At 42.1% G+C, this 14,742-nt stretch overlaps 1 protein-coding gene across 3 annotated transcripts in view; it reads left to right on the top strand.

Annotated features, from left to right (window-relative positions):
• Nucleotides 1-10,900, top strand: part of gpm6ab (glycoprotein M6Ab) — a 57,892-nt gene extending 46,992 nt beyond the window's left edge. For 2 of the 3 annotated variants that reach the window (XM_064335091.1, XM_064335090.1), the window contains exons 3-7: nt 2,333-2,489; nt 3,083-3,236; nt 3,861-3,937; nt 4,516-4,581; nt 8,523-10,900. In XM_064335091.1, coding sequence (XP_064191161.1) covers nt 2,333-2,489; nt 3,083-3,236; nt 3,861-3,937; nt 4,516-4,581; nt 8,523-8,675 — 607 coding nt within the window. In that variant the 3' untranslated portion in view covers nt 8,676-10,900. Of the gene's footprint in view, nt 1-2,332; nt 2,490-3,082; nt 3,237-3,860; nt 3,938-4,515; nt 4,582-7,984; nt 8,501-8,522 lie in introns of those variants that run through there. The other variant, XM_064335093.1, reaches the window with a different exon arrangement.
• Nucleotides 10,901-14,742: the final 3,842 nt, after the last annotated feature.

The following is a 14,742-nucleotide window of genomic DNA, read 5'->3' on the forward strand; positions in this document are numbered from 1 at the left end:
CCCCACACATTTTATTTTAGGCAAACACATAGCAAGCAGGTGCAACAATTATCAGTCAGCCCAGTCTTTACACTAGGCACCTAAACAATGAATTTACCTCTTTTTAATAGCTACCCTCCCCCCTCAGTCAACAGACTGAATTCCAGTCCAGGATATCAAACAATGGACATCAATTCTAGTGCCAGGACAGATATTTCAGTATCGGTGTATATATAGTTCCTAAGCATCCATCTTCAGCTTACAGTCAGTCATTAAATGTTGTTGCTTTCACTCTTTGAACTGGATTTCTAAAGGGAATTTAAATAGGCTAAAATTATGATCTGTCTTATTTGGGGTAACCCCAGTTCGTTTTCAGTTTATATTTTGTCTTTCAGTGGACTGCCACTGCTTTCAAATCACTCAACTTCCATTTGAAATGTTGTAGGCTGTTGATTATACAGACAGCCATATTAGAAAATCATCTGTTTCACTTGGACCGGGGGCTGGTTGACTGTGATTATCCATGCACGGCCATCATTTAGAAGCGGATAAACAGTGAGTCTGATGGCAGACAAGAATCAAATCACACCATCCACCCAGATAAATGTCACAGTGACCTGAAAAACCGAGGTACAAAGGTACAGCTAACAAAATATAAAAAAGAAAATGTATTTACGCCCTCCTCACGGGTCGTGGATACTTTTTATTGGGTGAGGCTGGAAGTGTCTGTTTTTTTTCCGTGACATTTCTTCCGTGCGCCTCCGGTATTGATTTGGCGGGGTTCCCGCGTGGAGCATTAAGCGCTGTGAAATCCCTTCGGGGCGTCCGGGCCACACCTGCTCGCCGGAACTCCGCCAGCTGAGAGTGGCGGGGCGTTGCCGTGGCAGCCGCGGGACGCCGTGTCAGAACCGCGCCCCCGCCCCCGCCACGCTCAGCTCTTCACCTGTCACAACGCTCTCCTCATTTCACACACAAAGACCCGCGTGCACCGTGGATTTACCGATATGTGAGCTGGGGTTTTTCCCCAGCGATGCGGCGTGAGCATCGAAAGACCTTGTGTACCACCTGTTTCACAAAATGGACAGCGTCTGGGAAGGAAGTGGCTTACATTAATCACACTGTCAATTCTGTAAGCGTCATTCCAACAAGTGCCTGGCAGGTCTTAAAATGGGAAAATGTGACTGTTTATTAGGTCTTATTTTCCTGTTTTTTTAGCAGTGTGTGTGTCTGGTTAGTTTTTTTTTTTGCCACTGTCTTGATTTTTATACTGTCCTGACATTATCTACCACCCAACAATGTAATGACCACAAATTTAAATATTCAGCACTGATGTGGTTAGGGTACAGCTAGAAATTGTTATGAGCACACGTTGGACAAGATTACTAGCACATATTTTTATAGGACGGTTAGCACAAGTTAGATAGCATTTTTACACACATTTGGATAGGATGGTTAGTACAGATTTGGATAGTATTATTAGCACAGGTCTGGATCAGGTGGTTAGCCCGGGTGTGCATGAAATTAATAAGTATTCTCTGTTTTACTCTACATAGGTTTAGCATCAGGGGGCAGCTCTCTCACAATTGCCTGCCCACAACTGAATGTCCTCTGGCTCTGCTCTGGAAATGAATCCACCCTGCGAAACTGAGTGGTCTTGTTAATTACACGAGCGAAGGACCAGGGTGGGAGAGGATCAAAGCCAATCATTAACCCAGGCAATGGAACAAATGGAAACATTTCTTCCAAGTTGCTGAAAGAACCTAGGAGGCAAATTATACCCAACAGCACTCGACTTGCTTTCCCCATCCATATTCCACATAAAGCGCTATTATATTCATTTTTCCATTTCATTTGCTGCATCGATTATTTTTTACATATATGCAATAGACAATTTACCTGTATAGTTACAATGTAGCAAAATGAGCGTGCTGAATATAGCTACAAGCCCATATTGTATCACTGCTGCATAGTGGAAAACTGGGTTATGACGGGTTTTGGGGTCAGCAGTTTTGAAGTTACGCTTAGAGTCAGGTACTGGAATAGGTCTAAGGTAGGGCTGCACAACTCAAGATTCAGTGTCTATGCTGGTTTTTGTTCTGATAGATCGTTGTGACAGTACACAACAGTAAATCGATTTCAACAAGACTGCAGTTTCCAGCTGTGGCTCCTGATTTTTTTCAAAAGGATCACAAATTAAGTAATTAAGAAGAGAACCTGGCCATGCAATGTTAAAACATTTTGGCCCTCATGGCACATGCCTGGTTTAAGGTTATTCAGGCAACTTGCACAAACAGGAACTTCCTGCAGCACACTTTCCTGAATGTGCTTCTTGTTCTCTCTCTCTCTCTCTCAGGATTGATATCTTCAAGTACGTGATCTACGGCGTGGCGGCGGCCTTCTTCGTGTACGGCATCCTGCTGATGGTGGAGGGCTTCTTCACGACCGGGGCCATCCGGGACCTGTACGGAGACTTCAAGATCACCGCCTGCGGCCGCTGCGTCAGCGCCTGGGTCAGTGGCGTCACGCGTGCCAACGGCTGTGAATGCCAATGCGCGTTTACTCAACACCATGACTGGACATGAATAAATAAATGAATATGTAAATAAATAAATGAATTGACAGGATGCGAGGGAAATGAAATGGAATAAATTACTTCCTGCCTTTGAAACGTTACATCAATAAACTTTTATCCAGTTTTAATTTGGAATATGTAGAATGTTGTTTATGTAACTTCTTATATCATGTTTAGTTATTTTATTATTTATGATATATGCTATGTAAGTATTTTGCCATTTTCAACTATATCCATTATAGACATAAATAAAGATTTACATGGAGAGAAGCATTCTCAGACATATAATTGGCTGAAACAGAGAAGTATAACCATTAATACAATTTATTGATGATGCCTCGACTTTTTTGCATTTAGAAAATCCCAAACTTGTCAGTGGTAGTTCTTTCTATGGCTGGCAGTTACGCATGTGGTCTGTATGAATGAGGAGGGACGTGTTAGCAGTGTTAGCACGATGTCTGTTTTGTGTTAAGTCAGACACGGTCAGACAGGTGTGTGAGTGACAGCTCTCTTTCCCCGCCTCCTCCCCAGTTCATCCTGCTGACGTACATCTTCATGCTGGCCTGGCTGGGAGTGACTGCCTTCACCTCCCTGCCCGTCTTCATGTACTTCAACATCTGGACCATCTGCCAGAACACCACTGTCATCGAGGGGGCCAACCTCTGCCTGGATCTACGCCAATTCGGTACACCCTGGTGCAATTTGGGATTTTACCCAAAGCCAATTTCTAACTGATTATGAATAAATATATCCTCAGATTCTGTGATGAAGAACTGTTTGGTATTCAGCAGGCCACAGTCCCACTGCTCTCCTTTCTGGTTCAGCTCAGGGTTCATGAAATAGGTTCAGGCTAGACTCTAACAGACAGATAGCTTCCTGGTGTTAAACCACAAAGGAACTTCATTTCTGTACATGGCTGCTTTACTTCCGGTTTGGCACAGGTCTATACTGTAAGTGAATTTGTCACGGTCTGTTGTAACGGCACTTTAATAACCCTGCTTGTGGGGTTTCTGTCATTATTTAAATAACCAAACTAAGACGTTCCTATGAAGTTTGGGTCCAATAGGGGCAGTGACAGGACTTACACAGACAGCCATACACAGACTATTTCATGTTAGCACTGTATGTCCATGCCTATGTATTTAGATTGCACTTCGCTTTATATTGTCTGCTGTATGACATGACTCACAGTAGCTCTAACGGAAATGATGTGTTGGCCATCTGTGGTCTTGCTCTATAGGACCCTCCTTGCTTCAGGGGGCTTTCAGCACACAGCACAGGCTCACTGTAGCATTTTTATTTTTTTCAGGAATTGTGACCATCGGAGAGGAGAAGAAAGTCTGCACCGGATCTGAGAAGTTCTTCAAGATGTGCGAATCTAACGAGGTCAGCGGGAAATGCACAGCGGATTCTCCCCTCATCTATGTTCCATTTAGCCTTCCCTATAATGAACTCCAAGACTTGGAGTGCATCCATTTATGCTAAGCACCTGTGATCCCGAGATTTATAGCCGCTGTTGTTAAATGTAATTGATCGGTGGGCAGTAAAATCTTTTCACTGCTGTCTTTTGGCAACCATAATGCATTCCCTTAATATTAAAATAGCACCGAGGGTTTCCCTGTATCGTTTTTTACAGTATGGCAGTCACGGCTCTGCATTGATCGATTGCGATGCATTGAGAATGTCTGGAGCATGCAATTTTGTATCCAACATTTACACCAAGTACACTAAATATTAAAACTATAAATATTAGACATTAGTATGTCATACATTAGGGCATCACATTCCTATTGTGGTCATGTGGATACTCCTTTAATCTCATGTGATTTATTGCATTGTGTTCCTCCTTCTTCATCCTCATCACCCGAACCACCACCACTACTGATGTATGGAGTTTTTGGTGTGTCACCCTCTCCTTACCCCCATCACTAATAAAGCTCCCCTTCTCTTTGGACATCTTCCAGCTGGACCTGACGTTCCACTTGTTCATCTGCGCCCTGGCCGGGGCAGGGGCGGCGGTCATTGCCATGGTGAGTGCCCAGAAAATTCATTACCCCCTTTATCTCCACAGCTTTGTGCAGCCTGGTGCACCTCCACTGCCTTCCTGTGATAGTACAGGCGCTCCCATATTTCACACCCGTCTGAACACATAAAGATAGTCTATGATTTCAGTGGTACACTGGAGACAACCCAATTGCCATTATGCGGTTAATGTATTATGTCGTGTTATTTAATGGAACGTGCGCTAGGCTAAAAAAAGGCCCTGGTAGGTATCTTGCACTGGTAGCGGGGGAAAATGTAATCCCATTGTTTGGATTTGTGTAGCGGGAAATCTCCCGTTTCAGGTGAAAGGTTAACGATGACGTACGCGCTCGTGTGCCCACATTAGGGCTGATTTGTAAGCTGTTTGCGGGGAAGGGTTTTGCATTGTAGCGCGCCGGGGAGAGAGAAAAGGGCGGGGAAGGAAACGTTTCCGCGCGGCGAGGGGAACGAGGCCGCTCGGCGTCTCCGAGAGAGAGAGAGAGAGAGAGGCTGGGCTCTGAGAATGCACGGCGAGCGGTTGCCATGGAAACTGCGAGAAGAAAGGAGCTTGTTGAAAACACGGCTCTGGCTAAGTGATTGCGAGGAGCCATCTTCTAGGAGAGAGATGGCAGTCTGCAGTCAGAGATGATGGCTTCAGATTTTAATTAGAGCGCATTTGCAATAAATAAAATATATATATATATATAATAATCTACGGACACACGAAAAACTGATAATTAAAACAAAAAACAAAAAAAAACTAATGGTGTCTCACAGAGCCTTTCGACCGCAGCTGAGCGTGAAGCGAAATGGAACATGATTGCGGTTCATTTCGTATCAATTCATATCCTGCACATGGCTGCAACGCAAACAGAGCAAAATGATCCTTTCACCAAAATGTATTTATTGCATCAGAAATTACCGTCTCTCTGGCCACTCGTTGTTCATTCCAGTCGGTGGAAAATATGAGAGAAAATGACTCTGAACTCCTAAAGGATAAAATGGACACGCTGTGATAAATGCGCTGCCCTCGCATCGGTGTGCTCCATTACCCCTCATCAGCCCGAATTTGCTGATATCTAGCCTTCCGCAGAGTGTGTCTGAAAACCATATCCACCTGCCATATCCTGTTCCAAAGCTTTTGCTCCGCAGACAATAGGAAGACAAAAACGATAAATATTTAACTGCAAAATAAAGCCAATAAATACGGTAATTAATAAGGTTTGGTCAGTATTTCGATTAAATTAGTCCCAGCCGCAGGCTTGAATGAATATGAATGTGATAACATTTAGAATACAGAGCATGGGAAATTATGACATTAGTTACACATTCATTAAATTAACTGCTCATAATTAAACACACACACACACACACACAATGTGACAAAGAACCTGTGTTTCCAGGTCCTGGTGTCTAAGGTATTAGACAGAGTTATAGAATATATAACACAATTCAAAAATGTAACCTTTGAACAATGATTTAAACCCGCAAGTATTATTTTTGTGTGGCCTTTTATCCTATTGGCTCTTGATGGAGAGCAGAAGTCATTCAGAATATGCCCTTATCAGGATGTCTTAGAGCATATAGTAGGGCAATTATTATCCATGTCCAACGAAAGCTTAGTCACGGACATGTAATTGCAGTAATGAGATGTTGACAAATACGCAGCAAGAATGTCCATGTACCTTAATTTGATTAAATAACCAAGGAATGCAGCGTAAACAGGTGTGTCCAGATGACAGGCAACAGAACTTAATTACAAATAATTGATTATGTCCTTGAATGCACGCAATCTTTATTCTTCAAAACGATCATCAAATTTGCCTAGAATATTTGGAGGAAACAAGAAGGTAACTTTTACCCAATCACCCAAGCAATAAAACTGGACTGGTTTAACAGGAGGGGAAGTATTAGAAAGTCTGGATGCATGATTTGTAAGATGTATTTCCTGACTAGTAGAATGTAATAGGCACCATTTTTGTTAATTGCTGTTGTTAAGCAGTGCCCTTAGGTTTTAAGTGCATAAGCACAATTGACGCACCCCTCAAAATCCATGTGTAACAAAGTTGTGATTGTATATCCTGTCCACAACCAGGGATTGAGAAGCAGGCTGATTAGATCCAATCAGAAGCCAGAACATATGAACCTGTTACGCACCACTGGTAATATTGCATTCAGAATGCAAGAAATGCAAGCCTGATTTGTTGATATGTGACCTGATACTTGTGGGTTTGTGTTCCGGTGATAATTCCAATCACGTCGTATCCATAACAAAGATACAACGTGATTGGAATTATCATTCAAACTCCCACAAGTATCAGGTCGCATATCAGCAAGCCCGGGTTGCATTTCTTGCATTCTGAATGCAATATTACCAGTGGTGAGTAACTGATTCATGTTTTCTGATTGGATCTAGTCAGAAGCCATACAATATATAAGATTAAATCATCATCACTGTGGATTGGGCCAAATTTTATTCTGAGTTTCATCTCACTGTTCAACTCAGAATAAAATTAGAGATTTTAAAAATCCACAGTCACAGTGATTTGATCTGAATTACCGGGTTAAAATTACAGCAGGTGCTTGGTCTCTGTCTGGATCCTGCATCTTGTCCGTTTAGCATCCTTCAATTGTCTGACCGAGATTAGAGTGGAGGTGAGGAGACGCTGAAAGGAGAGCCTCGCAGCTGATAAGGGCAATGAAAGCCGGAGGGTGTATGAGCAGCCACTGCCTTTGGAAGCACAGCCCTGGTTCAGAGCTGTGTCGCTTATCGCCACCTGCTGGATCTTCATAGAAACACAAGGGCGTGAAATACTCTTTCCCCACTTACACCTATGTCATAGACTGGCGCGTGCAAATATTGTATCATGTGTCATTTTCCTCGGTAATTAGTATTAGATGCATATGTAGGACATAATGCTTGATTCTGTTATACGCTGTTTCATAATATGTGAATTGTTTATACATATACATTTGATGTGGATTAAGTATTAAATATATGCATTTGTATGTTTGTGTGCGTGCATGCATGTGTGTGTGTGTGTGCGCGTGCGAAAAATATATTGAAACAGGTGAGATTTTTTCTCCATTTTTTAAATTAATTACATCATACCTTTTGGACATCTTTGTGCATCAGAAAGTATGTGCATTTTTCCAAAACACCCCTCTGTGGCCATGAAAGGTATTGCAAGGCACATTTTTCTAAAGGCGTGTCAAAGTGCTTTGCTAAATGATCGACGGTTGAGCTGATCAGCTGAGCTGAATGAAGTAGTTTCTCAAAATCCGATCAATGAGGCCCAACATATGTTAGCTCGTGGCGTTGTTTCGTCGATGTTGAATGAAGAGAGGCGGAGCCCGCTTCGCCTCAGTAATCTCTCTTTTCTCCTGTCGTTGTCTCTCGCCGGTTAACAGGTGGCGGGCGTTTCGGTTCTGATCCGAAACTTTGTCGCCCTGAAGTCCCACAGTCTGGGGAAATACTGCACGCGGTTCTAAGGGGAAACTCCACCGCCGTGCCGGGGGACAGCTCAGGACACGCTTAACTGTCAAGACTCCCAGGCTCACCAAAAGAGTGGCCTTAAGGAAGACGGGGAGGCTAGGATGTTCTTAATGCCGTCTTGAGTTATACGATTCTATTAACTGCAGGCTCAATGGCTTTATGCGCACTGACTCTCGGCTCGGTCTGCCGTTTCCCCTTAATAGCAACCTGCTGACACGCCGAAAACATAACCGGTTTTATGCTATAATACACTAATGCACTCGACCTCCCCGCCCCGAGTTTCTATAAATTAATGGATAATAACCTGTGTGCTAGCTGGACAGTATTTCCTATTAATATGTGCCTACATTTGCTTTTTAAAAAAAAATTCTTTCTAAATGTGTGGTTAAGCTAATGTGCGTTACGTCCGCGGTCGGCTTGCCGCTAACTGTCCGTAACGCTTGTGTCTTGCAGGTGCATTACCTCATGGTGCTCTCTGCCAACTGGGCTTATGTGAAAGATGCATGCAGGATGCAAAAGTACGAGGATATCAAATCTAAGGAGGAACAGGAACTCCACGACATCCACTCCACTCGCTCCAAAGAGCGACTCAACGCATACACATAAGACACACACTCACACACACACACACACACACACGCACGCATACAGACGCATACACACACATGAACACTCACATTCCTGTGCACGCTTGTCTCTGCTTTGCTTCGTTTTTTCGGGGTTGATGGGGCGGGTGGGTGGGTTTGGGTTCAATGTCCTTCACTGAGCTTTGAGTGTTTCTCAGGATTGTCTCTGGGCGGGGCTTACAGGTCACCATGACGACGCTCCTGGGGATGACACTTACATATTTCTTCTATTCTTCCTCCTCATCCTCTTGTTCCTCTTCTCCTTCTACTGCACCAGTGCTTTTCACTTCAGAGACAATTAATTGTTTTGTTTTGTTTTTATCTTATTTTTTTATGCGAGTGACTTACAATCCTAATTCTAACTATTGCTGAATTTTACCATTTAATTATTAATGTCATTGAGTGTTCCTGGTGATATTTATTTATGGTCATGTTGGAGGGATGGGGTGGGTGGGATGGTCTGGAGGTGGGGTGATGTGTATCTATCGCATTTTTCACCATTGTGTAACTGATTTGTATGTTTTTTAAAAAAGGTCTCATTTTTCAGGGCTTCACTCAAATACATTTTTGATTAAAAGACCAAATTTTGACCAGACTTTTTACAGGTATCATTTACAGGTGAATAACACAAGCTGCCCTTTGATGAGCATCAACAGTATAAATGTACAGATTCTTTTCCAGCAAATTCTGTATTGGATAAGATTGCCAGCGATTTTTAAAAAAAGAACCTTAAAGTGACTTTTTTTCATACTGTCATACTGTAGCTCGGCGTAACCGCCAGAGAAAATAGCTGTTTACCAACTATGTCAAGTCTGCGATGGCACTTTGACGTTGATCTTTGAAAATGTCAGTTTGTGTGAAAGTGAAGGGAAGTAATTACTGAAATGGTAATTCCACAGGAGGTTTATTATTGTGATGATGACGATGAAGGTGATGATGATGATTATGAGGTCAAAGGAGGCAGGATACGGAATCTTTTTTTCAGAAAGATCGGCTTTTTTAGGATTTGCCTCGGACAGACTCTGTACATAAAACCACGCTTTTCCATCCAAGCCATGCAGTCACATGCAAATACCATTTTTACAGTGTTTTTTTCTTTTTTTCTTTGTTTCAAGCAAGACTTTTTAAAAGCAAAGTATTTTTTGTCAGTATTCTGCACTGTATATATATCTCTATATAAAATATATACATATATGTTCAGACACTTCGATTTCAGGTCATTTCATAAGATCATAAAACACATCTCAGTGGTAATATCTGGGTGATATTCTTCTGCCAGTTAAAATTTTGAAAAAATCTTGAAGTGTGGGTGAGTTCAGGTGGCATCCCTGTGGTGGCCTTCGATCTCAATGGGGAAAAAGAGGATATCACACATAGAACGAAACAAAACTTGGTTGTTAAGCTACTTACTAAACGACATTAAATGTCACTTAAAAAAAAAAAAAGTATAAATATATATATTATTCTTGATTATGGACCAAACTTGATGTTTTGGATCTGTCTTGCCTACATATAACTGCTATAGGATTGCAGTACAGTGTCTCATAATTTTGTTGCCTGACAATACCTGTTTTGTCAGTGTTTCAAAAAAGCTAGTTTTGTGCACTTATTGAACCATTGTGAGCTCTTTCTTGGTGTAAGTGCATTTTTATTCAATCCAGAGATGAATCTCTGTGCAGTTACTAGTCTTGCAGCATTGTTTTTTAACCAAACTTGTATTAACGTAGGTAAAGACCGTGACTCTAGATGTTATTTGTGGCATGGTTATGCATTTAAATGGTAATAGTTTTACGGATTCAAAAGTATTTTGTTTTTTTCTTTTTTTTTATACACTTCGACTGTCTTGCTGGGTCAACTGTTTTCTTAAATGTGCGATATAACAGTTACGACGCTAACAGTATTACGCTAAATATCTTTACTAGGTTGTAGTGTTTGATTTGTGTCTTATATAGTTTGTGATGATTTTCAAACCATGTCTTAACCTGATACTTGTAATGATGTTGCGTATTCAGTATTAATCTGGCCATGCTTTTCAGCTGCTCATATTAGTCTTTTGTACTTTCACAAAGAATGCTTAGTAGCAGGCTGTTTTGTACATAAATGTCCCAACAGCTTGACGGTGGCTTTTTTTTTTTTTCTTTCTGAACTGTAGGAACAAATTTGCTTGCGTAAGTAAAATACACTTGTGTAATTGTTAATAATTAAGATCGGCTCTGTGTCTTCATTTCTATAAAACACCCACACCCTGAAATGCCAAGCAGCACTGACCACTCCAATGTGAATAGACAGAATTCTGAGGCGATTTTTCATAATAATGTTGTTCACTCATCAAAATCTTAATTGTCAGAACAGAACACCTCAAATAATGAGTTTATGTAGCAATTTTATTTCTCAAAATTGGTCAACACTCTCGATATGCTGCCAATATTTTAAAAAAGAGTAAATAAACAAACACGGGATGTTTGTTTTTTCATGATTTTTTTATATAATATTCCCAAGAAAACCTTTGGTCTCTAAAAACCTATAAAAAGCCTATTGGCTCAGGTGCTACTGCATCACATGGCCCTAGAGGGCAGTGTAGGAAATGGTGGGGTTTTCCATGTCTCATTGTGCAAGAGTGCCCCTATTGGTCAGCCGCTGCCAACACATCCCCAGCCACAGCTGCACATGCTGCATGCTCGTCCAATGCCCTGGCTGCACAGCTCACTCTGTGGACTGCAGGGCCGAAACCATGTGACCGCTGGCGGGGGAGGGGGGTGGGGGTGTAGGGGGGAGCTACCAGGTGTTCCAAAGTGGGAAAAAGCCCCAATCTATTTGAGTATTCCCACAAATAGCCAGCAACGGCATACCAGTCCCCTGTAGCCAACAGCAGCGTACGAGTCCCTGATCCTGCACCAGTCAGCATGCACCTGGTGTCCGTTTAGTGCTTTGAACAAACAAAGCTACACCCAGGAGGTTCCTGTGAGGTCAGTGCATGAGTAGGATTAATGAAAGATTGATGGCTAATCCTGTCAGTATTGTGGAACAAGAGGCCCACACTAACCAGTGGGTGGTGGGTGACAACATTCTCACTTGTGTGCAAATCAAATGGTGGATAATGAGTGAAAAAAAATCAGTGACAATCCCCTTCCAGCACATTCACGTACACTCTTCTTTTTTAAGACACAAAGACAGCGAGACCAGCTGCTCTAAGTGTGAATGTGTCTTGCACCTTCCCCTTGAAGTTTTCCACATTTAGCATCTGCATCTTCACTTGCTTGCTGTACTTCCATTTAGGAAACGTCCTTATCCAGACTTAAAATGAAAGAACATACACGCATCCACTAAAATTAAGAGAGCAACAGTTCTGGGTAAAAAAAAATAAGTGTAAGCGCAACCTCAATAAAGGACTAAGTAAGGAGATTTGTGTCGACCTAGAATAATAACACACACTGTGGCACTCCCTGAAATAGACACCCTTGTCTTCGTCTACCAAATCTTTGTCTGAATGTGACTGCTGCTGTACTTCAAAGGCCCTTCTTAAATAGCGCCACAAACAGATAATTTAACAATGCAGCTGTGAAGTCACTCTTCTATTGAGCTTCTCAGTCAGCTAATTAATAAAGGCCACTGCTATAGTGACTAAAACATTGATGTTATGGAAACACAGCTAACTCTACTCAGATTAAAAGCAAAACATACTACAACTACTCAATGAACAACCACACAATGAACTAACAAAGTAACACAAAGCATAACATTACCACAATAGTTATTTCTGCCACAAACTAAACCTTACGCTAGCCACTAAGAAATTATTCAGAAAAATCTATGGATGATTACAGCACATTACTGCGACCATAATGAAATCATTAGGTCTCGTGGTACTGATCCCATATATCAACACCACCAATGAACGAGGTGGTGCGTGTGTGTGTGTTTGTGTGTGTGTGTGTGTGTGCGTGTATACACTGTTGGTCTTTAGCTATCAGCAGTTATTTGAACACATTTCTGTGGGAGGTTTTAAAGTTTGGGTTGGAAACACATTCGTTTCCTTACTTAAAGTACACAAATCTCATCAGACATAAAGCAGATGAGCGCTGGTACTGTCTCCTGCCCTGCAGACAGAGCCCGCGGCGCATGGCGGTAAGTGACATTAATAGCTGTTCAATGAACCCTGAACGAACGGCAAACATTTTCCGAGAACATAAAATATGTATAAAAATGATAACGGGGGGCTTGGATACACAAAGGGGAAATGGAAGATGGTGGCAATACAGAAAGACAAACAGAGGGGATGGTAGCTGACCTCCATGGTCGTGGTGAAGTCACATTTCATTAGAGAGAGACCATTTGTTCGGAGGCGTTTGCTTTTCGACTGGTGCTTCAGATTAAGCTATTTTAGGACTTGGGTTGCAGGAGATCAGTCCCACACTGGTGAGTGTTGAAGCAGAGAAGCATTGCCTAATGCAATGAGGTGGTGTGGGATGAGAGAATAAATTCACATCTACTGTGAGCTTGGCACCTATGGCTGTCAAACTGTAACATGGGCTGTTTAGTAATGTGAACACACACATACGCACGCGCGCACACACACACACACACACACATAGACACACGCACAGTCCTTACCAATGCACGGTGCCAATCAGAACAGAAATCACTGGCAGAATGCAGCTCAGCAAAATATATGCCATCTAGTGGCTGAATATTACTATCGCTTGAGAACACACACCCTAATTCTCTCAGGCACTAAATTTGCAGTAATTAAATTAAAATGTCATTTTTTTGAAAATTTAGAACATTTTTCCTATTCCATTTTACATTATTTTACTTTTTTCTATTAAAGCATTTTTTTTTTGCTCCAAATCAAAGTAACATTATGTGCCTTCATGCAATACTAGGTTTAAACAGATGATGGCAGTGAAGTCCTAAATACAATGAAATGAAATGATGCGTCAGTTTACAGTTGTGGATTGAGAAAGGTCCATATGATCTCCATAAAAATTACTTTTTTGTCATGAAATTATTCACCAAATCCTCACAAGAGACCCTCAGCAAAGATAGTCTACACGAAATGTCATAAATAATGAATGTGCACGAAGTATCAGACAAACAGCAGTCACAAACATAGCCCAGTTTTACCTTGTATGCCTGAAAACAAATGCTGTAGCATTTATTATGAGCAGAATAGCAGATATTTTCAGAGACTGCTTGTTTGATTGGACACTTGGGGATCCTAGTTTGTGTGTGTGGAAGGAGGAAGCTTGATGTGAAATGTCAGTCTATGGCAGTGTCATTGTCTTTTAATTCCGAGCTGACCTGTTAGCTTGGTGGGACTCACCAAGGACTGTGATTCACTGATGGATTCATGGTGAAAGTGGAACGCTGGTAATGAAGTACACTGATACTATGCACTCCAAATGTCAGTATTAATACAATGCTAATACATAAATGTGCATGCATATCACATCTTTCCAGTCAAACACTGTAGGGAAAACAGGTCTTCTTAAGCAACATCCTGAAATAAAAATCTTCAGACTGAGGGGACTAAAATGAATACAGAGATCAGTTTCAATACACAGGTGGATATTCCGGTGGATAACCACAGCCTCTGTGAATAACTTTGAGGTCGGTGAACCACGATGTCCGCCATCATAAATGTTTCAACAGAAGCGGATTCCCTCTTAAATCTCTGGCGCCTCACGAATCGTAGGCTTATTCGATAAATCTGACGGCACGTTCCTAAGCCAAGGGTGAACCCCGCTTTATCCTCCAGAAGGTCCTGTTTGAAATGCAGGCGGAGAAAGCCTCGTCTCAGCCACGCTCCAGCGGCCTGCCATGGGTCCGGAGACACGGCGGCTCAGAGACCGCCGCGGTCACATGGACTGGACCACAAAATTAATTAACCGCCGTCCCCCGTACCGCCTGTCTCATCTGTCCATCAGAGCCCGTCAGGAGGAGGCCCAGCTCCGCCACTTTCCAGTATTGAAAAATGCATTCCGCTCAAATAGCTTTGCATTGATTTTAATCCCCCCATCCCCAGCCACACATCCACCCACCCCTTT

The sequence above is a fragment of the Anguilla rostrata genome, chromosome 5 (genome assembly GCF_018555375.3).
Source record: "Anguilla rostrata isolate EN2019 chromosome 5, ASM1855537v3, whole genome shotgun sequence".
Taxonomy (NCBI): Eukaryota; Metazoa; Chordata; class Actinopteri; order Anguilliformes; family Anguillidae; genus Anguilla; species Anguilla rostrata.